Here is a 26,087-nt window from a genome sequence, read left to right on the forward strand (position 1 = left end):
TCACGATAAAAAGATTCGAAGAAGCCTTTAAATGTTGTTTTCCTTAGGATTCTAAATCATTACAAACTGCTTTACCCTTTTTTTCCCCTTAATGCACATGCTTTCTTCAGCCCAAATGACATCTCTTTCATAAACCACTCCTCAGCCCTGCACCAAACTGTCTATTTAACAAAAGGCATTTCTAAACCCTTTCCTCCTGTAATCATCTGCTTTTCCCTCTAACCTCTTTCTGTCACACCCTGTTAGACTCAGATTGAGCGCTATGGGGCAAGGACACATCACGCTACTGCTGTGGGCTCAGCCACTTGAAGAGTAGTATTAAACACACAGACTCCACCAAAAGATGCGGGAGGGAAAAAAAAAAATCACATCCCCCTCCCCCAAATCCCAGTAACCTCAGTTACTGTTAACAAGAAGTTCTTTCTTACCTTAACTGGTTATCCTGCTGAAGGGACACAATGTCGTCATTCCATGATGCAGACAATGGCAATAAATGCCATTTCTGAACCAGGAAGTGAGGAAGTTGTTACTATCCCCCTTCCTCTGTAGCCTTTTTCTGTTGACACTTTAGAATCTTTTAGAATGCTCTTCGTTCTAGAGCTTAGTAGTCTTGTAGTGAAGAATCACTTTCACCTCAATGTCTATTACTGGATCTGACTCCACCATGATTGAAGAGAAAAACAGCAGGAAAATTAACCTATATAAGCATATGAGCTACAAAATAACTAAATCAACATGATACCAGCCTATGCTGGCAGGAACCCCTGCTGTTCAACAGCTACTGAGCTGGAGAAATATCCTCATCACATTGTCAAATCCTAGAAAAGTGTTTATTCCTCTTTCAAGGTCCTGCTCCTGGGTTGGCGCAACCCCAGGCACAAATACAGTCTGGAGGAAGAATGGCTGGAGAGCAGCCCTGAGGAGAAGGACTTGGGGGTGGTCGTTGATGAGAAGCTCAACATGAGCTGCCAGTGTGTGCTGGAGCCCAGAGAGCAACTGCATCCTGGGCTGCATCAAAAGAAGTGTGGCCAGCAGGGCCAGGGAGGTGATTCTGCCCCTCTAACTCTGCACTGGTGAGACCCCACCTGGAGTGCTGTGTACAGGTCTGGTGCCCTCAGCACAAGAAAGATATAGACCTGCTAGAGAGGGTCCAGAGAAGGGCTACCAAGATGATCAAAGGCCTGGAGCACCTCTGCTATGAAGACAGGCTGAGAGAGTTGAGGCTGTTCATCCTGGAGAAGAGAAGGCTCCGGGGAGACCTTATAGTGACCTTCCAGTACCTGAAGGGGCTACAGGAAAGCTGAGGAGGGGCTTTTCATCAGAGAAGATAGTGACAAGGGGAAATGGTTTTAAACTGAGAGAGGGGAGATTTAGGTGAGATATTAGGAAGAAATTCTTCCCTATAAGGGTGGTGAGGAACTGAAATGAATTGCCCAGGGAGGTTGTTGATGCCCCATCCCTGGAGGTTTTTAAGGCCAGGTTGGACGAGGTTTTGTGCAACCTGATCTAGTGGTAGGGTTCCCTGCTCATGGCAGGGGGGTTGGAACTTGATAATCTTTAAGGTCCCTTCCAACCTTAATGATTCTGTGATTCTATTTCATCAGCTAAAGAGCACCTTACAGAGAAAAGGCAGACTGATACCTTTTTTGCAGCAAAATGTAGTGAGTGAAGTATGTGTCCATCTCTACATTTATATATAAACGTATGTGGGATGGTTTGTGGGTTACCTGGTGTTACAGTCTGAATCTTCCCTCTTCCTGTGACATTTATTCTACCAGTTTGCTTTGTGCTCATCTGGTACAATGAATATGAAGTATTCCTATAGGATTTGCATTAATTAACTGGAAAAGAGTGGCTATTTGGTTATCATTACATCATTTTAGTAGGGTGCTTTTAGAGTGAATAACAGAAAGGAAAGCAAACTGAAAAGCCTTTTTCGCCCCCTTCAGTGTGCAGGTGAGGTACTGATTAGAGCCAGCTGCCCCATCAGCACCACAGGCACCTTTCAGCTGATGGAGGCCTTGGCAAGGATCACCTTTGAAAACCAGAAGCACACCTCCAGTAGCAGCCTTGCAGACACACCAATTGCAGCTACAACTCTTAATTCATCAGTGCATTGGTATTGTTAGCCAGCATTCCTCATCCTTCTGAGAGGCATTTTTCATTAAGAAATTACTATCTGCTCTTCTTAGACTCTTTGGTTCTGGGAGGATGGAATTCCTGCATGAAAAGCTGATCATGCTTTATTTCTGCCCTCTAATTGGCTCCCTGAGGCAAACGTACAGAGTCACGGCAACTACAAAGTGCGTACCCAAATGCAGAGCCCTTCCTCTGCTCACCTCAAAAACAGTCTGATAGAAGAGCTAAATCAGGGGGACGAAAACAAAGCGTATTCATTGCCATGCTAAAGTTAAAGTTGCTTATGTTAAAGTTGCTTTGAGCTATTCCAGTGATTCTGTTTTCAAATACACAGATCAAATAATCAAAGAAATTATGCACGATGAAGTGCCAGTCAAAGCACTTGTGCATTTAATCTTCTCTGTAACTCTGTGTATTTTAATTTTGATTCAACATTTTGTACTTCCTACCCATCATAGTTCTACCCCTCAGCCCCCTTCTCCATCCTTCATTTAATTCAGCCACTCCTCTCGGCCCTCTTCCTTCAGCCTTTGACATTTCCTTACCTGTCTGAGCTGGATTTTCTCCTTTGAACTTTGTTTAACCATTGTTGTCTTGTTCAGACGGCCAGTTGCTCCAGCACATGTAACTCCTCCTGTCAGAGTAGCCTGTGTACTCCTTCCTCAAAAACAGGCAACTCTTGGGACTGGTCTACCCACATGAGTTTTGCTGGTCTAACAAGGATGTGTTCATGTTAAAATACACCAAAGTGTCACTTGCACGTGCTGGTGTCCCTCACTGTCACCATCCAGCACTGGTAGCACAACCCATCAGCTCCTTCCCTAGACATGCTGGCAGTACTCACTGGTGTCACCTTCCCTTACAAGAAGCACGTAAGGTGAGTTGCATCCTTGCTGGAAGATTCTGCCTCGTTTGGGGGAAAAAACAGGTTGGGCTTTAAATGGTGGCTCTCTGTGGGAAAGGAAAGGGCCCGGCTTCTCTCTCCATTTTCTGCTGGGGGTGACAAACTCTGTTGTGGTGCTGGGGGCTCAGAGTGGCTGGGAGAAGTCAGTATGGAGTCCTGCCCTCCCCCCACAAGTTGAAGATCAAGGCTGTACCTCTGCAAATAAACTCCTTTCAACTTCTCCCACATACAGTCTCTCTCCACTGTTGCTGTACTTCCCTGCATTGGTCAGGTGTTGAGGTACGGAAGTTCAGCTGTGGCCTAGCCCTTTCTCTTCTCCATTCAGGCTTCAAATAAAGTGACAATAACTTTCTTTCACTTCCCTGGCCACTCTGGTGGTCTTGCTTTGTCAAGCCCCAAATGGCAAAGGCAGCTGAGATAAAATGCAGATGACAGCTGTGGAGCCTTGCTGCTGCACCCCAAGCCTGCCCTCCCCAGCCCTCGTCCCATTTGTGTCACCCGACCACGAGGCAGTTGAAGCTCTCTCCGTTTACTGGAGACAGGGGCATGGGGAGCACACGGGCATGACTCCAGACAGCTGAACTCACTCAGAATGATTCCAAGTCACAGGTTGGAATGGATTATTTGACTACAAAACCGTAACCCCTTGCCCCCTTTAAACTCAAAAAACATGAATTTACTCTTCAAAATCTTCCCAACTTCCCAAGCTCCAGCAGCTTTCACTAAAACAAGTGCAACTTTCTCACAGACCCTTACAATCTGTCAGACCGGTGATGGAAAACCAACCAGTTCTCTAGCACTAGTAGCTACTGCTAACTCAGAAGTAAGGAGCTTCTCTTCATTGCCACTTACAGACCCCAAATTCCTCCTTTTTGGGACAAATTATAGGCAGCTGTGCAAGTACCACAAATGAGAAATCTCCTCATGACCTTTATTTTTCTTTAGTTTCGTAAGCAGTTGGGATCCAGTCACAAGGTCAAATAGCAATCCAATAAACACTTCCTATTCAAAAGTATTTGGACGGTTCTTGCTACTGCAACACTTTCTACTAGTAAAATGTTCATTAAATACAGTGAATCTTCAAACAAGATTAATACAAAGCTAGTTCTTAAAATAGAAACCATCTTATGCTAATAAAATTTGCAAACAGGTACTTCAAACTGTACAGAGCAGACCTTGTATTTAAGTAGAGCAACTGAAACAACTGAGGCTGTTGGAATTTCAGCGTAATCTCAAGAAACAGAATGAAATAACTGAAAAATACCACCAGAAATAAAAGTTATAGACCTGTGGTTGAACCACTGAATTAAAAATAAAAACCTCTTTAATCAATGGAAGGAATTCCCCCGTGCTTTGTGTGTATGAAATGGAACGGTTTAAACTTGAGTGTCGTCGTCCCAGTTTAGATGAATATTCCAAGTGGTATGATCTTTCCCTTGTCTGCAATGCTCTCCCAACTGTAACATTTTTAGGTGTGGAAGATGCTTTTGAAGCACTCTTAAGTGCACATCTGATACAGAACATAGTTATTTGTACAGCACTTTGATTTGAAGCCTAAGCAATATTATCAGGCAAAAATCAGTCAAGGGAAAAAACAGCAAATCACTTATGGAGCCTCTTGCCTTAAAAGAACAAAAAGCATGGGACTTTAAAATGTATTCTCACCTTGTTCCCAGATTACTTGACCACTTCTAAATGGGGATGAAAGTGGTTAAGAAGAAAGAAACAACTAATTCCTATATCTTTAAGAACACTGAAGTACTTGGAGAACATTGCCACAGAAACTATGCAAAACATGTACATTCACTTGTAAATATCTTAATGTAGCTCCAGACATAAAAATGTTGGTAATTGTACTGAATTTCATTAAGTATCAGTCCCAAAATATGGTTACTTATATTAAAAAAACCCTCCTCTATTAAGGTATTTCCATTCATTAAGATAATTTAGTGACATTTGTTGCCCACCGACCCCTGCCATTTGTGTACAATTTCAGTTCTTTACCACAACTTATTTTATAACAGTGAGGAGATGGTGCAAAGTCACCTGGGAGGGTCAGGAGGTAACATCTAATTCAAATTTTAGTCAAGATGGCCACTGAAAGATGTACCTTTTACCTGTGATTTTGTTCCTTGTTTTTCTATATTCTGAAGCCCCCACAACTCCTGATGACCTGTGGCTTGGCAAAGAGAACCTACCAGTGAGCAAATAGGAAACTGCATTTTATACTGGAATCATCTGCCTCGCACAGATTCACCGTGGTGTTGTTTACTCACTGTGCCCACAACAGGCACATGATTTGCTTATTGCTTGCAGACCTGCAACAATTAATAACATTCAGAAGAGAGTATCACCAGTGAGTGCGCAATTTGCGTTAAATACAGAAAACAGCCATCTTAGCTAAGCTTTCCCATTTCAGCCTGTTTAAGCCCAAATACCATTTCCTGACACTAAAAGCTTAATGACAAAATAACATATGGCACAATAACTTCTCCAGCAAAGATACGTGGTCAAGAAAGTATTATAGAGCAAAATGTGACCAAGAGGAACGTTTATCCTGACCTAGATACAAACCTAGTTTGCTCAGGTTGGTCACAGAAAAAACCCAGTATGTTTTCTGTCCCTACTTTTTTAAATTAAAGTGTGGCTCAAGGAGACAGTGCAGGGCATTTCCCACTCTGTACAGTGGACAGAATTTTGCAATTAATTTCTGTGTGTTCAAAGGCCCCAGGCCCTGTAGTTACTTCAAATACCAGATATCAGTGTGCTAAGGAGCGATATAAGTACAGTGCTAAAGAAACGCTGAACTGAGCAATGGAGTTAGAGATGGTGATTAGCCAAATCTGTTCTTTTCTTTTTGCAAAGTATCAACAACTCACAGGATTCTTGACAGCAGGTCTCACGGGCAGGAGCTGCCACTGTCCACCTCCAGCCCCACCCCATGGCTGCCACTGCAGCCGTCGGGCACCGGAGCACAGTCTGCCCCCTCTGTCCCCTGGTCGGCACAGCAACCAGATGTGCTCTGGCTGAGGCAGACCTGTGCCTCATTGTCATCAGTGTCATAACTGGCAGGACATGTTTCTTCTGACGCCCCATCGTGGTGGGTGCCACTGTCGTTGGTCCCTGCTGCCTCATCTCCCAAGTCTATGACATCATCCAGCTGCTGTTCTGGATCAGGCTTGGCTGCTGCTGAGATCTGTGCTTCTAAGTTTCTTGTGTTCTCTGAGACTTCAAATTCTTGCTTCTCTGCCATTTGTTTCTCCCTCATACTTAATTTTGCCTTCATGGATTTCTTCATTTGTCTGTTGTGCACATCATCTTTGGAGAACCTCCAGTGAAACTACAAGAGATGCAGATGTTGAATACCACTGGAGGCAATCTCAAGTTGCTTTCCTGAGTAGAAATGTTTCTATTGTTCTAATTCAAAGACTGGTTTGACTAAAAAGACCCAAGATTTAAAAAATAGCATGAATAAATGAGACAGCTTAAAATCATTTATGCCTACACATATGTATGTTACACAGAGAAAAGAGACTGTGATGCATTCTTCAAAAAATGAATGGACATTCCCAAGGAAAGTCAGACCATTTTGCAAGCCACTGCTGAGCCAACCTACACAAGTTTGCTGGGTACATGGGAATATGTGCACAACCATTTAGTCAGCAGTGACCATGCTGATGGAAACTCAGGAATGGGTTAGGAGGTGATGCTTGAATAAATAACCTCATCAGGACACTGAGCAAATTCAGCTGTGGTCCTAAAGCCATTTTTCCAGTGCGACAGGTCTATGCCAAAGCTGATCAAAAGAAGGACTCATGTTCATCAATTTTTGATCTAGCTATTTATTCCTTAATCAAAAAGCCATTCAAAAACTATTAAGCTTATTAGATTACAAAGATGGAGCAACATTTTTTCCTTAGGCTGGCCAGAAGCTAATGTAAAAAGGAAAAAAGAAAAAAGAAACTGGCTTTCAGAAGTTTCTTCTTGTGTTTGGGTTTAAAGAAAGCTCTTTTTCCTCTTTCTCTAAATTGTAATGATATTTAAGTGAAAGATAACATCTCAGTTCTACAGCTCAACTGTTTAAAATTCAGAGACACCTGAATATTTTCCTCTTTGATTTGCAGAGGTGCTGGGTACCCACGGCTCCCCTTTAACTCAAAGCTCTCTTTGATAGAAGGCCCTGAATGTGATAAAGATCAAACTGTAGGAGACTCTGCATGCATGTGTACTTAGGTATTGTACTTCATAAAAAAGCATATAGCCGTTTTCTGCTGAAATAAGCATCTCTTTTGTATAAAGTGAATGCATATTACACTAATAAGAGCACTTCTGTCTTACTGAAGAGAAAAATAGGTTGCACCACTCCTTGCATGTTTCCTTTTCAGTTCCTCTGGCTGAAATGAACAGCAGCCAGTTGGTGTGCATAGATAGGATGGATCAGTCTCCAACACTGCATTGTCCTTTTAATCCTATCAGCCTATTTCCCTCCTCTGACGGGTTATCTCTCAATATTCTAGACATGCAGTATCACAAGTTAAAAAAATCCCTGAGAGCCTGCCACATTGTATGTGCAGAATATTCAGAAACTTAATCAAATGCCAGGTTTGGCATCTTTGATGTGACTCACAAGAACCAGATACAGGCGTTGAACCAGTCTTACATCTGTTTACATAATTAATCAATGTGCCCCATTTTCCCTTGACCTTTGGTATGAAAATGTGCTGTAGTTATTTTTGTCATCAAATATGTCTGTATATTTAATACTGCCAATGAGTAAATCCTATGTTTTGTCAACCAGACACTGTTATATAAGTTTTTGTATCCCCAAATGAAAATATTTAAACAAAGTTTTGAGTCATCTGGAGGGTATGCATTTGTTATTATAACACAAGAAATCAGTATCAGATTAATTTCTCTATTTAAAGACATACAATCACTTCGAGGTTCCCACCCCTTCCATTAAAATCACACATGGTGGTAGGAAAAGAATGCCCAAATACATGCACTCCAGCCCTCATTCCAAGATGCCTTTAATTGCCTGAAAACAAAGAGAAAGAACCAAGAAAGATGGGCTTTGTAACAAGTTGACAGAACACTCTGGGCTCCAGCTGCACTAGTGAGAGAGGGCAAAGTCTAAATCACAGTCGTGCTCCTAGTGGTTCACTCCTACTTCAGTCAGTTCAAACACTCTCCTGATCTCCATTGTATCTAAAAGATGACCTTCACAGAACCACACACCAAAACAGTGAGGCTTTATAGATGAAAACTGTCTATAATCAACTAAAATGTTGAGTAAGATGCTCCTAGTGCTCAGCTCTGCTTAGTGTTTCCAGTCTCCTACTCTAGCTCCTTCAGGTGACATTTGGCCAGCCAGTACTCACTTGAATGCACAGAGCTAGAATAAAAATGAGCCTGTCTTAATAACTGGAAGGTTGCTACCTTCCCATCACATGATTCAGAGGTCCCTTCCATACCTCACCTGGCTTTTCTGATTCCTTGCATACTGGAAGGGCAAAGCCAGTTGTGTCACTGTAGGAAGGTTGGCACTTTCCCAGTTGCCAGTCACAGTGTGACAGGTTGGGGAAAGGGTTCCCACAGCTACACATTTAAAAATGGAGATGGGAATACACATGTATATCCATATACACACACCATTAGCTGTCAGCTACATTCTCACATAATTTAGCTGGATTTGGGAGGGGATTTTTTGTTAAATTCTAGCAGAATTCATTAACATTCACCCACCAGCCAAGATCAGGCTACACTGTGCTCAGCTCTACCAAAACACAAAACAAGAAGGAGAGAGCAATTTAAAGAGAGAAGACAGGCAGTGGGTGAGGGAAAATAGTGTGGGATCCACCTTGCAGGCAGTGAACATGGGCAGAGAATCTTAGGTCACATATGAAGGTTTATGGCCAGTTTGTGTAAAGAGAAATACATCTCTTCTGCTGCTGTGAGCTCAACAGAGAATGAAATGTAAGAACTTTCACATCATTTGAGCATTTTTTGTTTCTTTCATTTGAACAGTTTGCTTTGTTGTGTCTTGCTACTGTATCAGAGAAATATTCAATAGGCCATTTCTGCTTCTACAGGACATCAATTACAATATTAAAATACCACCAAAAAAACCAAAGAAACCAGAAACTCAGGGTTATTTACCTTAGATTCCTTCTTCTTTGCTTTCTGGGGCAAAGAAGGTCTCTGAAGAAATACAATTTGCTTTGTAGACAAATTCCCTTCCCTGAAAAGAAACAAATGCACACTCCTGAGAATGAATTAAATTCACATCCAGCATCATTCAAAGAGAAAATCCATCTCAGTCATTTATTTCTGCAGGTCAAAGTAGAACAAAATGAAGAATGACCTAAACATAGCCTGGCCCCAGTGCCTTTAAGCAGCCTGGTATTTTCTGGGGAAAAAAGAGCAACTGTTCAGCCCGACAGAGCCTGTCAGCCTGTGACACACTTTTGCTGAATGTTTTGGCATTAGTGTGTAAACACAGAAGAAATTGTTTCAAACATAAAGCAAGAAACCTGGGCCCCGCAGTGCCTGCGTGTAGCCGTGTCCCCGCGGCACCGGCTCATTCCCTGCCTCCCTCCTGGGGCTCTGATCCACGGAATGGGGCTGGGTGCTCCCTACAGGTCTGCAGCACAGTAGGAGGGACAACTGAATGCAGTTAGACTGGGGGGGTGGGGGGGGTGCTCTTCTGCTCCATCAACCTGACCTGTGTTACTGAAGTATGAAGTACATGGGATGTGGCAAACTAGAAAAGAAAGAAAACCATCTATACCTTTAAGAGAAAGGGCTTAGAAATCATAACTGTGATTTTCTATGCATTCCTATATTTAAACATTTATGAAAAACTTAAATACCACTTTTCCCCCAGCACAGATGGCCTTTACTTTTTAGGTTTTTATGTGTAGGAGTAGTCTTCAGCTAGATTTCATAAGGAACTGGGCATATTTTTACTCTTCTTAAGATAAAAAATAATGACTGATTATATTGGTATATATATAAAAATATATTCCTGACCAGCGAAAATTCAGAAAGCACCAGCTTCGTGATTACCAAGAGGGATGATCATTTTTCACCACAGTTACAAAGAGTATTTTTAAGTGACCTGCATTTATATTTAAAAACTCAGAATATTAGTAGTAGCAAAATAGACTGCAGAATGATTATATATGCAAACAAGGCTACTAGACTAATGATATACCAATCTCACATGGTTCTGCTCAGCCAGACTGTGTGAATCAGCAGCATTAGACAGACATCCATTAAGAATAACATGACTTCTTCAGACAGGCAACATCTCACTCCGAACTCTGTCACACGTTTTGTCTAAGAGGAGTTACCGGGAGATCTAGGCCAGGAATTTTACCATCATTACAGAGAGGCACAGACCATACCCAGAAAGTTCATGCAGAAACCACACTGCCACCTTGCAGCACTTGGCCCAGCAGCTTCCTGCCACCTGCAGCCTGTGATGCTCAGAAGACCCAGCCGACAGCTGCAGCAGCAGGGTTTGCAGGGGCAGCTGCCGTGAGCATGCAAGGAAATCCAGGCTGACTGCTCAGAGAGTTGCTGGTACCAGCTGTGGTGCTTGTGCAGCCACTTCCCCAGCTGAAAGGCAGCACCCATCCCCCTGCCTACCTGTTTGTCTTCACAATGGGAGTGGGCAGCACGCAGGTCAGCTGCCAGCCATACAGGGCAAGGGAATTCAGCAGAGGAACATAATCTGCCTGCACCTCGACTCCCTGGGAAAGAAAAATCAAGTCAGCATCATCACTTGGAGTGTGGCATTCAGTTTGATGCAAAAAAACCCCAACAACCCCAAAGCACCAACAAAAAAAAACTCCCAAACAACCAAGAAAAAAAAGTATTTGTGGGTTTTCTGGAAGGGAGAAAGGTACTGAAGTGGGTCATTTTGTACGTTCAGGTAGGCAGGAAGGAAAATGCTCCAAAACACAAGACAGGACCCATTGTCCATAAACCCCAAACTATTAAATGAGTTTGTTTAAAAATGGTAAACATCTGTGATCTTATTTTTGTACTGCCTGAGTCATGCACCTAGCTTTAGATGACTCCAAATCTGAACACAAAAAATTCATTATGTTTTATCAATTAACTCCTTCCAGACCAAAAGATATTAAAGTAGTTAAAAAGTTACACTGCTCTGCCCAGATTCTGCGCTTGTCTAGGCTAGAGTAAATCCTCAAGATCTGCACTGAAATTGGTTGGATTACTCTGCCATGATGGATCAAAAGGAAAACATCCAACGACAACAAAAATAAAAGTACAGATCTATCTCCCCTTTACTACCCCAAATATGCATAGCTTCCTTCTTATTTTGAATCAAGAAATCTGTGGGTGAGACCAAAACCATTGCCTTTCAGTGCAGAAGTCTGGCTCCAGCTGCAGACCTACCCAGCAGAGCCTTGCTAATTCTCTTCCTTCTAAATGGCAGAGCCTGTAATTCCCAGGGAAAGAACCACTGGTGGTTTCAACAAAGATTGTTTCACTGAGGTGTCTAATTGCCAAGACTTCCAGTAATTTAACAAATAGATGCTAGGGAATATTTACTAGTTTTTAATTTTAACAAACACAAAGCAGGCAAATGGTAACTACTAGTCCCTACAAATATAACTATATTCCATGACAATTAAATTTCCAAAAAGCTCAGGCACTTGACACTGGTTTCATGTGCACTCAAGGAGTTTTAACTGCCAATTCTCAACACTGGGTAAGGCGCAGTAGTTTTGCAGCTCAAAAAAATCCATTTATTCCGCAGTAATAAAATAGTCATTTGATCAGAACTAATCCACATCCTGCTGTAGTTACTTCAAGGTATTTAAGTGAATTCCAGTCTCAGCTATTTCTTTCTTCTAACACATGTAATTTAGGTCACTTGATATCCTCATAACTGAATGACTGCCTGACTATACCTATTAAAATCCTCATCTTGACTACAAATGCAAATAGCTGAAGAAGCTGTAACACTCCTGCTTAAAAAGAAAAATTAAAACTCTACCCCAGAAAGTACATGGAAGAGAGCACTCTGCTAATGAAAATCCTGATTTCTGTGTGGAGGCCTTCAGGAACTCACAGAGATACAGCTACTTAAAAACCTCACAGTATACAGACCAGAATTCCTAATTTCAGAAGAGATGCCCTGCAAGAGGGGAGCAATACTCCATGGCCTCTGAAGTGCTCATAGAGCTGTGACCGTGGCAGATTTAGAGTCTCCTCAGACTCCCATTTGCCTCCTTGTCCTTCTAGCTCTTTTATACCCACTGTAAGACAGGTATTTCCACCCTCTTTCCAGTTTTTAAAATAGTGTCCAAGGATAATCCAAACACGGTGACCTACCTTGTTGCCTTTAAGAGCTAATGTCTAAGGAAAATATTAACAAATAACACACTGAGATTTATGAGACTGGTCAACAGTGTCTTCCAAAAACAAGGATGAAAAAATGCAACATGAGCATGGAGGGTAAGATCAGAGCATCAGTGATCTGAAGCCTGCTTGGGACCTGGGAGGACATGAAACAGGATCTGACCAACACATTCCTTCCATCAAACAGCACTTGTAAAGGAAAAACCAAAAGGAGCTCATTTATTTACTAGGTGGAAGACTAGCAGGTCAGGAAAGACCAGCCCAGCAGACCTTGTTTGTGCCCCAAGCAACATCTTATGTTGAAAAGAGGATTTCTATTTCAAACTTATTGCCTAAAGTCAGTGATTAGCAAGGAGAACATTCTCCTTGCATCAGGGTGTGCAACAAAAACATAAAAAATCAGAGGGAGATTATGGAAATGAGGAAGGACATGAATACCACGCAGACCTTGTTTGGTTGCTGCAGAAGCCAAATTGTTCCAGGGACACCTCGTCACTCCTGCCACAGCCCACTGTCCCTGCAGGCTCTGAGTGACAAGACAAGGCTGGCTTTGGACCTGTCTGACTTGTCAGGATTAAGCATCATCTGCAGCAGATCATGTTGTGTTTCACAGTCCCCATGGGCACATGGGAAAAGAGCAGGTAAAACACGTTTAAAAGTGTAGTCACCTGAAATTAAATTTAGGATTAAAGTCAATTAAGCTTAACAAAAAATTAAAAAAATAATCTGGAAATATAAAAAAACCTCTTGTTGAGAGTGTGCTGTACAGGTGTTACAAAAAGGTGACCTCCTCTTATTTTTCATCTGTGCTGGTACCTGACACCACAATCTTCATGTCAGGCTGTTTGGAGGAAGCAAGTGTGTACATTATGCAGTGGTGCTCATCTCCTCTGAGCTCCACATGCCCTTTAATAAACTCTCACCAACTCTGCACGATGCTCTGCTGGAGTCAGTCAGACACCACCCCTCTTCCCCAGGTCCCTAGGGAAAGAAACTACTCCTAATAATTGGCTGCATTTGAAGATGATAGACAAGAGAAAGGAGTCATTCCTGAATAAACAGGCGTAGTTCATATGGGCTTTGAGCTCCTTAGTTGCAAATACAGATAATTGAAGCTTTCTCTAAGACCACAAGAAATTACTTCTCCCTCCCCCTCCTGAATGATGCCTTGTAATCCTATCCCACGACTGGAATTTGTGTGCCAGCAGGAGTCACGGTTATACAGAACTTTTAATTGGTGTCATATTAAATGTTTTCCAAAGCAAAAAAGCTTCTAAACAAACAATACACTGGGGGTTGGATGCAGAGGGAAAAGCATCATCTTGTACTCATTTTACATTTAATACAATAATTAAAATTATCTACTATTATTTGAGACAATGGAAATAAAATTCCAAACACAAAGTTTCATAAGATGAAACTGCAATGCTCTTTCTAGCTTTCTAGAACTCGAAAATATTGGATTTGAACACCAGCAGAAGCAAAAAGCATGTGCCAGAGCTTACTGAAAAAGAAGTGTTCCAATAATGCATCTCAAACTGGGAGACATTTCATTCAGTGAAAGGGTGGAAAACTTTAATTAACTTCCTTCCCACTTTCCTGTGGATGATAAGTAATCTCTGATCACACCTTGAATGTCAAGAAGTCAGAGAATATTGAGCTAGGTTTTTTCCCTTGACTTGCATCACATGAAAAGAATTAATTTTATTTATAGTTGTACTGTTTGTTTTCAGCATTTTCTCCTTTCACAGTTGCTTCTGTTCATTAGGGAAAAAAAAATGCTAAAAAACTGTAACGATAATATCTAGGGCAAGACACACAAACAACTGCATTAACAATTTTTCTTTTCTTTCCCCCCCTACTGTGACAATTTTAACCACAGCAAGATAATAAACAAGACAACCACTAAGCTCTTGTGAGACAGGAAGAAGTACTTTAGAAATTATTCTTCCCTGGGTTAAGTGAGTGTGATTTAGTTACAAGGCACCTATGGATTGTCACAATTTAATATTTTTTTCCAACATGGATTAAAGAGTCAAAGATTGAAAATCCCATTAAATAAATATTAATAAAACCCTTCTTGGCAAATCCTAACAGACTGCATACTAAGATCTACAGACAGATGGTGAAGAGGATGGGAAGGAGAAAACACAAGTCGCTTACGAAGTGTAACCCACTGGTTGTGGGGGAAACAGGCAGTGCACTCAAACCCAGCTCCTTACAGAAAAATAGGGGAGAGCCCACTCAGGCAGCAACGTGCACCCCCAGTCAGGGCTGGCAACCAGCCCGCCCCACTGCCAAAGCCAGAGCTTTCTCCAAGGGAAATGAAGGGAGGAGGAGAACGTGGCAAAGGCAGGACATGCACCTTAGTGGAAAAGAGGGAAAATGAGATAAATTGAATATATGGACTGTGTGAGAATGACCTGGTAAAGGTGTGCTACAAATGTGTTATGTTCGTAGTAACACAGCTGACAAAGAGCTCTAAATTTGTGAATTATTTGCCTTTTTCCTTTTCAGACTTCTTCCAAAAGGTAATTTCTGCTAATAATGTAATCATTCCATAAAACAACAACAACAACAACAAACACATTTACTGGAAGCAAAAGAAAAGTTTCACAAATGCTTCAGCAATACAAGTTGGACTATGCCCCTCTAATATTAAGCTGGCTCCTAAGTTTCCATGTGCAATACACCACAGCACCTCACCAGCAGATACTTGCTACACATCCATTAGCTGTATAGCAGAGGGGTGTGGGATGGCTCCTGCACCCTTAGAAACCACCAGTGGCTTTTGGCAGCAGATGGGTCACTGACCAACACAAACTAGCTGCTTAACTAGCAGAAAGTTAATAGAAAAAAAGGTAATAAATAAATCCACAGACAGACTTCTTGCTCATTATTCTGGGCATATGTAATTTAGACTTATTTATGATTATTTAATATATGTGAATTCGTGCACTGTGAAATATTTTTGATAATATAATAAGGCTGTGACACTATATGGGGTAGCATCCTGTTAATACAGTTTTTCTTGAGACACAGATGTATCCAGTCACAATTTCAATACACACATAGGCTGCTGAGTAGCACTCACAGCTGTCTCCACATCTAGGGTAAAATAAAAAACAACCAAAAAACCTTCCTGTGCCCACAAAGTCCACTTCTCTCAGTGACTCCTGTAGCAGATGCAAATCCTACTTTCTATCATAGGTACAAACTAACAAAAACATTTGAGTGCTCCTGATATTGCCAGCACTTGGACCAGAGAAGCACAGTTGTTCAGCGACACAATTTTGCACCTACAGAAGCACAGGCTAAGTAGCAAAAGCTCCACCAGGTGAATGTAGAGGGCTCTCCACCAAGGATGCACAGAAGCATCTTATGAAATGTGTTAAACTTCTATTGCACATGCAACATACAGATGATAGGACAACTCCAGGTAACTGGCCATGGAACACAAGAAATATATGTAACCCAGCAATCCATTAGAACACATTCTTAAATAACCGGCATTTTTAGTTTCTCAGTCCTAGCAATGCTTCTGCATTGTATCTTTAGGTGATCACCAATTTTTTCCATTAACTGGTTTTCAGAAAAAAAAAAAACAACACAGAAAGACACAACCTGAGAACTTGTACACCCCCCACCACCTCACCACACACTGCTTAACCATCTCCCCACAGCTTCCCCACTGTTATTAACTTTGTTTATTATTTATTATCAAACCAAATCTTACTTTTACCAAACGGCTTTGTGCTTCACTCCAGCATTATGGAACCAATAAGCTATTTCCACATATGAAAGGCAGCTGAAGCACAGCTCCTCTGCTGCCATTGGGTTGGGCAGCAGGAGAGCAAACGTTGGCTCTGCCCTTTGCTTATGCACAGGCTGCATATGCGATACATGGGGTCCCAGCCCCTGCTTCCCCTGTGCCTCAAAATGTGAAGGCTGCTCCCAAACCTGCATGGCAGCAGGTCAGGGTGAAAGAGGTGCTTTAGCCAGGGCACTACTGCAAGGCTAAAGGTGACCTGCTGGGGAAAAGAACCATAACTTGTGCCCTGTGTTTTTTTTTTCAGGAAATACAAGACAGGGCTGAAACACTTTTTCTCATCTTGTTCTTAAGTGGAATGTTCTGATCTGGTACACTCAACTTTCTCCTGAAAAAATTTATGGGTGAGCAGAGAACTAATTCTTATCTCTGATCTTGTCACAAGCCTAAGCAAACCATGACAGGTAGGAAGTGATTATTTTTTTGTTAATTACTGTTTTTAATCCTGTGCTTTTCTGTCTTCTTAGTTCAAGGTGGAGGAAGAGTTTTCTTTGTTAGACATTCAATACCCCAAATACCAGGAAATTTCTAAATTTGTATTGCTAGATTTTATTACTAAATTTATCAACAAAACCAAAGGAAGATCACCCTGTGCATTTGAATCCCATATAGAGCATATGTCTACTGAGTTCAGTAGACAAATACATACATATATACACTGCTTTCGTATCTTACATAAAAGAAACAAAGAACTATAAAAGCTTGTTGACAATAACAAGCTCCTGAAAGTTTTTGTTCAGCTTTTCTTGAAAAGCAGCAAGGGGCAAAATGCTGAAGTATTACATCCAGGCAACATCTATGTCCTTTGGGTGGTAAAGGGCGTCACGCACACAACCGCATTTCATGCCCATTGCCATCAGCTCCTTTGCTGACCTGGTCATGCCTTTCTCCCATGGCTAGAGACAGCAGAGCACAGCTTAACTGACATATGACCTAGATCAGATTTACAGACAAATCAAATCCTCATTTCCAGGGAATTTGTTTTAAGACTTACATTGAGGCACTTGCAACCTAGGCTCAGGAGGGATAATTTTTTAAATCGTTTGATATGTTGCACTTTAAAAGGTTTACCATGTCTACAGCAGACATTGACCTCGTTCAGTTCTGCCAGGGAAATGGCAACACTCTGAGGTATTTGAGATTTCAATTCATGCCAGTACACCAAGACATGATATAGAAGAAAATAAAGTGATGGATCAGCAGCTGAAGATTTTCAGTGAGAAAATGCCTGTAAATTATGGACAATATTTTCAGAATGAACAAGGCTTCAGAAGCAGAACAACACAGAAATCTAAAATATATGTTATAGCTCTCAACTTTAAAGACAGCATTAGCTATTTTGTCTTGGTTAATGGGGAAGCGAAGGTGACAGATTAGAGTTGGGGAGAGGAAAATCATGCAGGCTCTGATTAATCAGAACTGTCTACCCACATTTGCCTACACAAGCAGAATTAAAACCATCAAACAAGTTTTGGTGCTAGATCTCACAGACTGCAGGGGAAATAATGTGCCCTGACATTTTTAGAGTTAAAGCGATAAGGATGAGAGCAGCATTTTGCCATTATAAGTCCTGTGGTCATTTGCAGAGGGTGCCACAGCTCTGCTTTGACAAGAAAGAGTTAAATTACTCAGAGCTATTACATCCTGTCTGCTGCTTGGCGGGACCACATACTGTGACAGCTGCAGCTTTACATCCTCTACAAACTGACATTTTACACACATAGCAAGTGCATCACACTGTTCAGCTTGTTTTCTCTATTAGCCTTAGCAATTAAAAAGGCAGCATTTTCTCTGCTAAGAGGTGTGCCAACCCCTCTCTTTTGCCTATATGGCTAAACAGCAGAACTCTACCTTTTCATTTAGGAAGCTTCTCATTTTATTATTAAAGGCATCAATACATGCTAAATGTCTTCCTTTTTAAAACAGCTTTCTTTTGTTGTGGCTGGGTTTTTTTCTTGCTAATTGGGATACAGCACAATAAATTTACGTTCAGTACAGACCACATCTGAACCAGTCCATAGCTCATCCAGATAACAAAATCTGATAGAAATTTAAAACAAGGATCCATTATACACATTTATGTCATGTTGCCCATCAGTGCTTCTTCCACTGCTTTGATACAAACAAAAATGACAAATGGAAAAGGTTAATCTAGATCAGAGCTGAACTTATATAAAAAAGAAAGTCTACATTAATGAGTCATACCACTGCTCCATAATTATCTCTGTGATAATTATACTTTGAAGTACTCGTAACAGAAATAAAGCCTTTATTGGCTGATGGATGTCTTCTGTCACTACTGAACTCTGTCTCCATCCACCTGCATCCCCATTTTACAGTTTCTTCCTCTGCCTCTTTAAATATAAACATACCATAAACATCTACCATGTTTATGGTAAATAAAGGTGAATTCTGACAGGGTTTAACAGAGGGGTGACTTGGTCTTCTGGGTACAACACTGGGCAAGTGCCTACCGATCCCCTACCTTCCAGACTTTCTTTCATTAATTTTATTACTTTACCTTCCTCTGCATATTATTTCTCAGAAAGCACGAGGCATGAAATATCCGGGTAGTTATTTACATGTCAGGAGAAGAAAAGAGAGGTGGTCAGCTCTGCTCTTCCTCTAAATGGGTAACACCTTTGCAAGAGTTTCCCCAATCCTCAACCTCCTTCCTTCAGCAGGCTTGCTCTTCTCCACATTCTTCCATCTTGGTGGGTAACACATTCATAATGTTCCCAAAAGAGGGGCACTTGATCTCAGCAGAGCAAAATTGCCAGGGATCACCCAGCATCCAAATTTTAAATTAGAGCAGAGAATAGTCTGATCATACCAACAAGCTGCATAAATGTTATCAGTCACTTTCTGGAATTGCACAGAGCAAATCTTACATCTGGAACAAGAGATTCTCCACGTTAGCCCTGACACAGAGATGGTGCACAGCAGTACAACTTCTCTTGACACACCAGATGGCACTGGGAGGTTGATTCTTTAATCTGTTGACCAGATGTGTCTGCAGCATGGAATTGCTAGAATTTAAGGCAAATGATACTCCAACTACCTGGTCCCTAATGCTTCAAGGGGCCTTGCTAGAGGATAAATTTCTGTTGTGTCCTAGTGGTTTGATCACCACTCTGTCATCACAGGATCCCCATTATCAGATGCTGTCCTTATCATGTAGCTTGAGACAAACTTTCTTGTGACCACACAGAGCAAACTAAGAGGTATGCAGGGGCCATTATGCATAACTTTGTTGGAATACCCCACTGAGACAGAGAACCTTTCACTGATGCTGAAGAGCTGGACAGGTTCAAATCAAGAAACCATTTAACTGAGAAAGCTGTCTCCAACACGGCTGCAAGTGACAGCTAAGGAAGAGTAATAAGTATCAGGGCAAGCATGTAGAATACCTGCCTCAAATATTTTGTGTACCTCCTCTCAGCATGTCTGGCTTAGTTTCTACTGAAAGGAATCCAGTTTGTGTAATATGAAACTATTCTGTAATGTGAGGTGAGGCATATGAAGTGGGGAAGATCCAGGGCTTCACTTAAAAAATGCACTCCTGATCTGAATTAAAATGCTTGTATGAACACTGAGATAGATAAGGTAGAGGGAAAAACAATGTACTTTCCACCTGAACCCATCTAAACTTCTCGAATCTGCAGCATTCTCCAGAAAGGTTTTCCACAGATCTGCTGCTGCTTCATGAAGAATTACAAGATTTATCTCCTCTTTGTTTGTTTTGTACCTGGTCCTGATAACTGCCATTTGATAATTCTTAAGTTCTTATACTGGAAGAGACACCAAACAGTCAGACCCCATTTACATGCCTCCCATGGTTTAGGAGACCTCTACCTATTCCATTCCTTGCAGCTCTTCTCTTTTCCAGGCTGAAAGGACACACTATATAAAGCCTTCCTAAGATGGAAGCTGTCTGGATTAGTTCCACTGATCACCCACCCTGCTCTTCTCTGGACAATTACAATGCTAACAAAACTTTCTGAAATGAGGTGTTGTCAAACAGAGTAGTACATAATAGCAAATGCTTGCTGTTTCACCCTTTATGCCTTTCCTAATTGCTTTTAACATATGGTTAACATTAAAGCTTCTTAACATTTGCCTTCTTGATCAGCACTGACCTAATGCACTCATGGAACCATCTGTCATTATCCCAAAACCTCACTCCTGAGTAGCAACAACACAATTTGACCCTAAAAATGAATAAGAACTTACAGTAAAATCTGTAATAACTGGAATAATGTTAAATACAATATAGGAATTGTTTGTTCAGATGCACAATAGCACAAGAAAAGCTGCTGTTAACACATTACACTGTTTTTCAACAACTTTCTAGCCATAATTATATGGTCATTTATTGCTAAACTACAAAGTCATCATCTAATAACTGAACTCTTAATCCTAGCCTCCTGGAATTTTACACATTTGGTCTAGCATCTGTTCCATCTTCCCTTAATCCATCCTTTGGCATGTTTGTGCCTTGCTTGTCTTTCTTAGGATGTTACACAATTTACAATATATGCCAAGCAAAAAGATCAGACAATGCCTTTATACATACATAACATCTCTTTCTGGCAGACTATACTAATAAAATACAACAACAAAAAAACACCTTCTGAGAGTTAGGCAATGGAGTCTTCTTTTCCCCATTATCTTTTTGCTTCAACTCACAAATAATTTTAATCCTACCTTTTCAAATACCTATCTGTGTGTCAAATTTGCTGTGGAATATTGGTACTGACTGATTTGATCTAAACAGTGTTTCTACTCATCCAAGTGCACACTTGGATCAGTAAAAAGCCCATCTATGACACAGGTGGTTTGTTTATAGGGACTTATCCAGAATATAGAGTTCTTTCATTATATGAAGGAGGTCAGAGAAAAGCAAATGCAGGTATCTGTGCATTCCTACTGCAGCTAAGCCTACCTAAAGGGCAGCCTTCTTTAGAACTGCAGGGGGAACAGTGACTTGTGTGATCATGTTGCCCTGACAACCAAAAGAGACCCTCTTTACAGTTCATCTAGCAGACATCTGTATTTTTGGGACAGATAGCCCTGAGTTTCATTGCTCACAAAAACTCACATTTCCTACCCCCTAATAAAGCACAGAGATTCACAGAATCACAGAATCTTAGGGGTTGGAAGGGACCTTGAAAGATCATCTAGTCCAACCCCCCTGCCAGAGCAGAATCACCTAGAGCACATCACACAGGAACATGTCCAGGTGGATTTTGAATGTCGCCAGCGAAGGAGACTCCACAACCTCTCTGGGCAGCCTGTCCCAGTGCTGTCACTCTCACAGTGAAAAAGTTTTTCCTCATGTTTACCTGAACCTCCTATGCTTTAGCTTGCACCTATTGCCCCTTGTCCTATCACTGAACATCACTGAGAAGAGCCTAGTTCTGTCCAGCTGACACCTGCCCCTTACGTATTTGTAAACACTGATGAGGTTGCCCCTCAGTCTCCTCTTCTCCAAGCTAAAGAGACCCAGCTCCCTCAGCCTTTCCTCGTCAGGGAGATGTTCCACTCCCTTAATCATCTTTGTGGCTCTGCACTGGACTCTTTCAAGCAGTTCCCTGTCCTTGTTGAACTGAGGGGCCCAGAACTGGACACAATATTCCAGATGCAGCCTCACCAAGGGAGAAAAGAGGGGGAGGAGAACCTCTCTCGACCTACTAACCACACCCTTTCTAATGCACTCCAGGATGCCATTGGCCTTCTTGGCTACAAGGGCACACTGCTGGCTCATGGTCATCCTCCTGCCCACCAGGATCCCCAGGTCCCTTTCTCCTACACTGCTCTCCAGCAGGTCAGCTCCCAACCTGTACTGGTACACATACATCATACAAACCCTTTACCTCAGTTGCCTGCCTGGTACTGTTGAAGCACAGACCAGTACATGAGAGTCTGCCTCAGAGTCTTGGGTGTGCTTTCATTTACCAAAAAATCAAAGAAGAAACACTGCACACATACCTTCAAGACAGTCCACTGCTCTACAACAATTGCATCATAGCCCTGCACGGTTTTGTTGTCTTCCACAGCAACATCTTCAAAGAGAAATACTCCATCCATTGTCCCATGTAAAGAATCTGGGAAAACACAGGGTTATCTGTAAGTTTTATAGAAGGCACCCCATGTGTAGTGAGGCATTTGAATTTATTAATAACAAATTCTTCCGAGGCTGTTAACAAAAAAGTGCATGGAGCTTCTTACTCTGATAGTCCATCTCTATTAAATGAATGAGATTAATAACTCAGTGTTTTTTAAGAGCTCCTACTCTCTAATAGCAAATCTCACTGTCCACTCTGTTATTTCAGTTTGTCCTCAAAAAAACACAGCTCTCCTATTTTGAGCAGGCAAAATTAATTCAGATCTTAGTTCAGCTCACCTACTTGAAGTTATACACACATTTTCAGGGCTAAAGACCATGTATTATGTCAAGTTTTCAAGGGCTTTTGAAGGTACACTGATATGAATGACTATACCAATTCATTCTCACAAGTCAGAATCCTTCATACGGACCAGCTGTTGCAATTATAGTGATCTACATGGACTGAGGATGTTCTGGCATATCTGAACAGTGTGAAAGAAAAGATATATTCGTAACTATTTAATCAATTTATGAAGGCATTTTGACCATCTGGTTTAGTGGCTCTCTATTCTCATTTGCATTCCCAGCATGTTCAGCCTTTTTTCAGACAACAGATACTATGAAAGTTACTTGAGCAGCACTTTCTCCTTCAACTTAGCTGTGTACTCCAGAATCAGCATTCACTCCCATAGGCAAGTATTCAAATTTTGTCAGCTCCATGACAGAAAATAACCAGAATAACTGGAAAAAAAAATAAATTACTTACCTTTCCTTACAAAAATAAGCTAAAAGATGAAACAGAACTATATTTAAAAAAAAACAACCTGTAGACAAGCAGTACTATACCCTTTATGAACATAAAAAACTCCTCTCACATTGTCAAAACACCTGCTTTTCAGACTTTCTAGTTTAAATAATACATTTACCCTGTATGACTCATTATAAAGACCTTGCTTATCCCTCCCTAAGTGTTGTATTTTGCATGATAGCTTCTTCACATCTTTAGGAAAACTACATTCCTTGCACTGGTATGATACATGTTTTTGAAAAGCAACTACACATGCCAGACAGGTAGATTCCTGAACAGAAAGGAGAGTTTTCTGTATAAGTCTTAAGTTGTTTTATCAGGTCCTCCTGCCTTCTTCCCTGATGGATATTAGGAGGTCAAGAAATGCCAGAGGAAAGGCATCACTGCCTCCAAGGGAAAACATGTATCAAACTCAGAACCAATTTTCACAGAGGAGGCAGTGAAGAGGATTAAGAGGCTTCTTACCTTTTGCAGACACAATCTCAGTCAACATCTTCTGATGTCATTACATGATCTAAATTAAATTTATTATCTGGAAATAATAAATTTGCTGTGGGCTTTGCCTACAACAAACCAGACTCCTACAGTTGGAGGCTTATGTTTACAAGCACACTGTAGCAAGACTCTTGTTGCAGATGTCAAGCATTTGCACACCCCTTTGCTTCTATTTGCACGGTCCACTACTCTCTTGCTGCATTTTCAATGAAGTAATTAAGTTGTAAGTGAGAAGATGCAAATACTTGTATCTCAAAGGCAACAGGATTCTTTTTTCATTTGTTTGTGAAATAAAACTGTCGTAAACACTTACTAGGGACTCTCCTTGGGATTCTGTTGGGAGACTCAAAGAAGTAGAATACAAGTGTATCTTTACACTGACTGTCTCCCCAGCAAGTTTCCTGTAATTCCATTTAGAATATAAAGGGATGAACACTTCTCACCACTGCTATGAGCCAGTATTACACATTGCTCCAAGGAGGCCAAACTGGACCACAAAGAAATGACCCCTACTCTCTAGATGAATTTTTCATTGGAGTGAGGAGAACTGATGTTTGCTGTTAAATAACAGGCCACATGACCAAACAGATGGTTGCAGGTTAGAAAATGTAGGGAGAACAAGCCTGCCACATAAAAACGGCTACAAGGGTTAACCACTGTATTTAATTTAGAAATGGCACTTTGTTAGACCCTACATTTTAAAGCTGGAACCAGCTCAACTTCTGTGTACCATGTTCCAACATCCACACCCTTCCAAATCTATTTTAGCATGCATAACAGCCAAATAAACCTTTGATTTTCCAAGCCAGGGATGACAGGATGGCACCTAAGGTTGAAATCAGAAACCCCTAGATCCCTACTAGACAGACACCCATGCCTTGCCAGGAAGCTTTGTACAGTGCTGGTGTACTGTACTCCTGTATCCTGAAATCTCTTAATGGAATTCAGTGTCACACTGTTGGCACAACCACAGCATGAGCTTGCCCTACGCATTTGCCAGCTAATTAATAAGCGATCAAAACACAATCAGCATGCGTGTATTTACACTCGCTCATAAATCATCCTTTATGTTTCACTCTGCAGCACATTCCACTCATGCAGTTCACAGCTTCCACATATGTGAACATTATGGCACATATGTAACGCTTCAGAAACTAACAGCTGAGCTCGTGAGACCCTACAGGCTGCAGATAAACTTGACTGCACTTCTTCATTGGATGTACAATGATTACTGTTGAATGCTACATCCAGTCCATCCTAAGATCCATTCATTTTTTTGGCCAGGAAAGAAACCTATAGAAAATTAGAAACCTGAAGAGGAAAAATTATAATGGAGTGAGAGCTGCTGCATATGGGTGTCTGCTCAACAGTGATGCTGGTCAAAAACTCTGTTAGAGGAACTGTTTGATGAGGATTTCCCCCTCCACCATAACCAATTCTCCTCTCGACTTGTTGCACCACAATGCTTAAACTTTAATGCATGAATGCATGTTTGCCAATTCTCACACCTTGGCTGTACAACTTCCCTTTTACAGGTCATCTACTACTCTTTCAGAATAAAGGGGGAGGTAAAGGTAATTGGATCATTCATTCCTTCACATGTGAAACATTTGGGATGCTCAGAATAATTGGGGTAAAGGAGAAAGCAGCAAGAATAGAGATAACATGGTCATATTTTGGAGAAAAAGCACATATAACCCATGCTACGGTGTCAGAATCAGTAGGAATTTCAGGGGAACTCTTATACAGAGGTGAGGAAAGGCAAGGAGACAGACAGGTGCACTAAATCTACCTGCAATTCTATCATCACACAGATGCTCTAGATTCTGCAATAACTTAAGCCTACAGTAACGTGTTCTAGAGCTGGCCCACTAGGTGAGAATCAAATAATCTATTATTAGATTTTAATGATTTTGAAGTCTAAAGCTGAGATAGTCATCCAAGGCTCTCTTCACAACTGATGGAGAGAAATAAGCACTATTTCATTCAGGACTCAGTTTCATGGAATTACAGAATAATTCAGGGGAATGGGGACCTCAGGAGGTCTTCAGTCCCATCTCCTGCTCAAAGCAGGTCGAATGCAGGTGCTGACCAGTGAGGAATTTTCCTCCAATATGCAATCTAAACCTCCCCTGGCACAAACTGAGGCCATTTCCTCTCATCTTATTGCATGTTACTTGGGAAAAGAGACCAACTCCCACCTGGCTACAACCTCCTTTCAGGCAGCTGTAGAGAGGAATAAGGTCTCACCTCAGCCTCCTTTCCTCCAGATAAGTAACCCCAGCTCTCTCAGATCCTCCTCTTAAGATTTCTGCTCTAGACCCTTCACCAGCTTTGTTGCTCTTCTTTACACATGCTCCAGCATGTCAATGTCATTCTTTTAGTGAGGGATCCAAAACTGAACACA

General features: G+C 41.4%; 1 protein-coding gene across 1 annotated transcript in view; it reads right to left on the reverse strand.

The window, feature by feature from the left end:
* Positions 1–3,945: 3,945 nt before the first annotated feature.
* Positions 3,946–26,087, reverse strand: part of RFTN1 (raftlin, lipid raft linker 1) — an 85,451-nt gene continuing 63,309 nt past the window's right edge. The window contains exons 6-9 of the mRNA XM_051611223.1: positions 22,260–22,375; positions 10,697–10,800; positions 9,203–9,284; positions 3,946–6,383 (exon numbers count right to left, since the gene is read on the reverse strand). Of these exons, the coding sequence (XP_051467183.1) occupies positions 5,943–6,383; positions 9,203–9,284; positions 10,697–10,800; positions 22,260–22,375 (743 nt within the window). The 3' untranslated portion in view covers positions 3,946–5,942. The remainder of the gene's footprint in view (positions 6,384–9,202; positions 9,285–10,696; positions 10,801–22,259; positions 22,376–26,087) is intronic.

The sequence above is a fragment of the Apus apus genome, chromosome 2, assembly GCF_020740795.1.
Source record: "Apus apus isolate bApuApu2 chromosome 2, bApuApu2.pri.cur, whole genome shotgun sequence".
NCBI classification, from domain to species: domain Eukaryota; kingdom Metazoa; phylum Chordata; class Aves; order Apodiformes; family Apodidae; genus Apus; species Apus apus.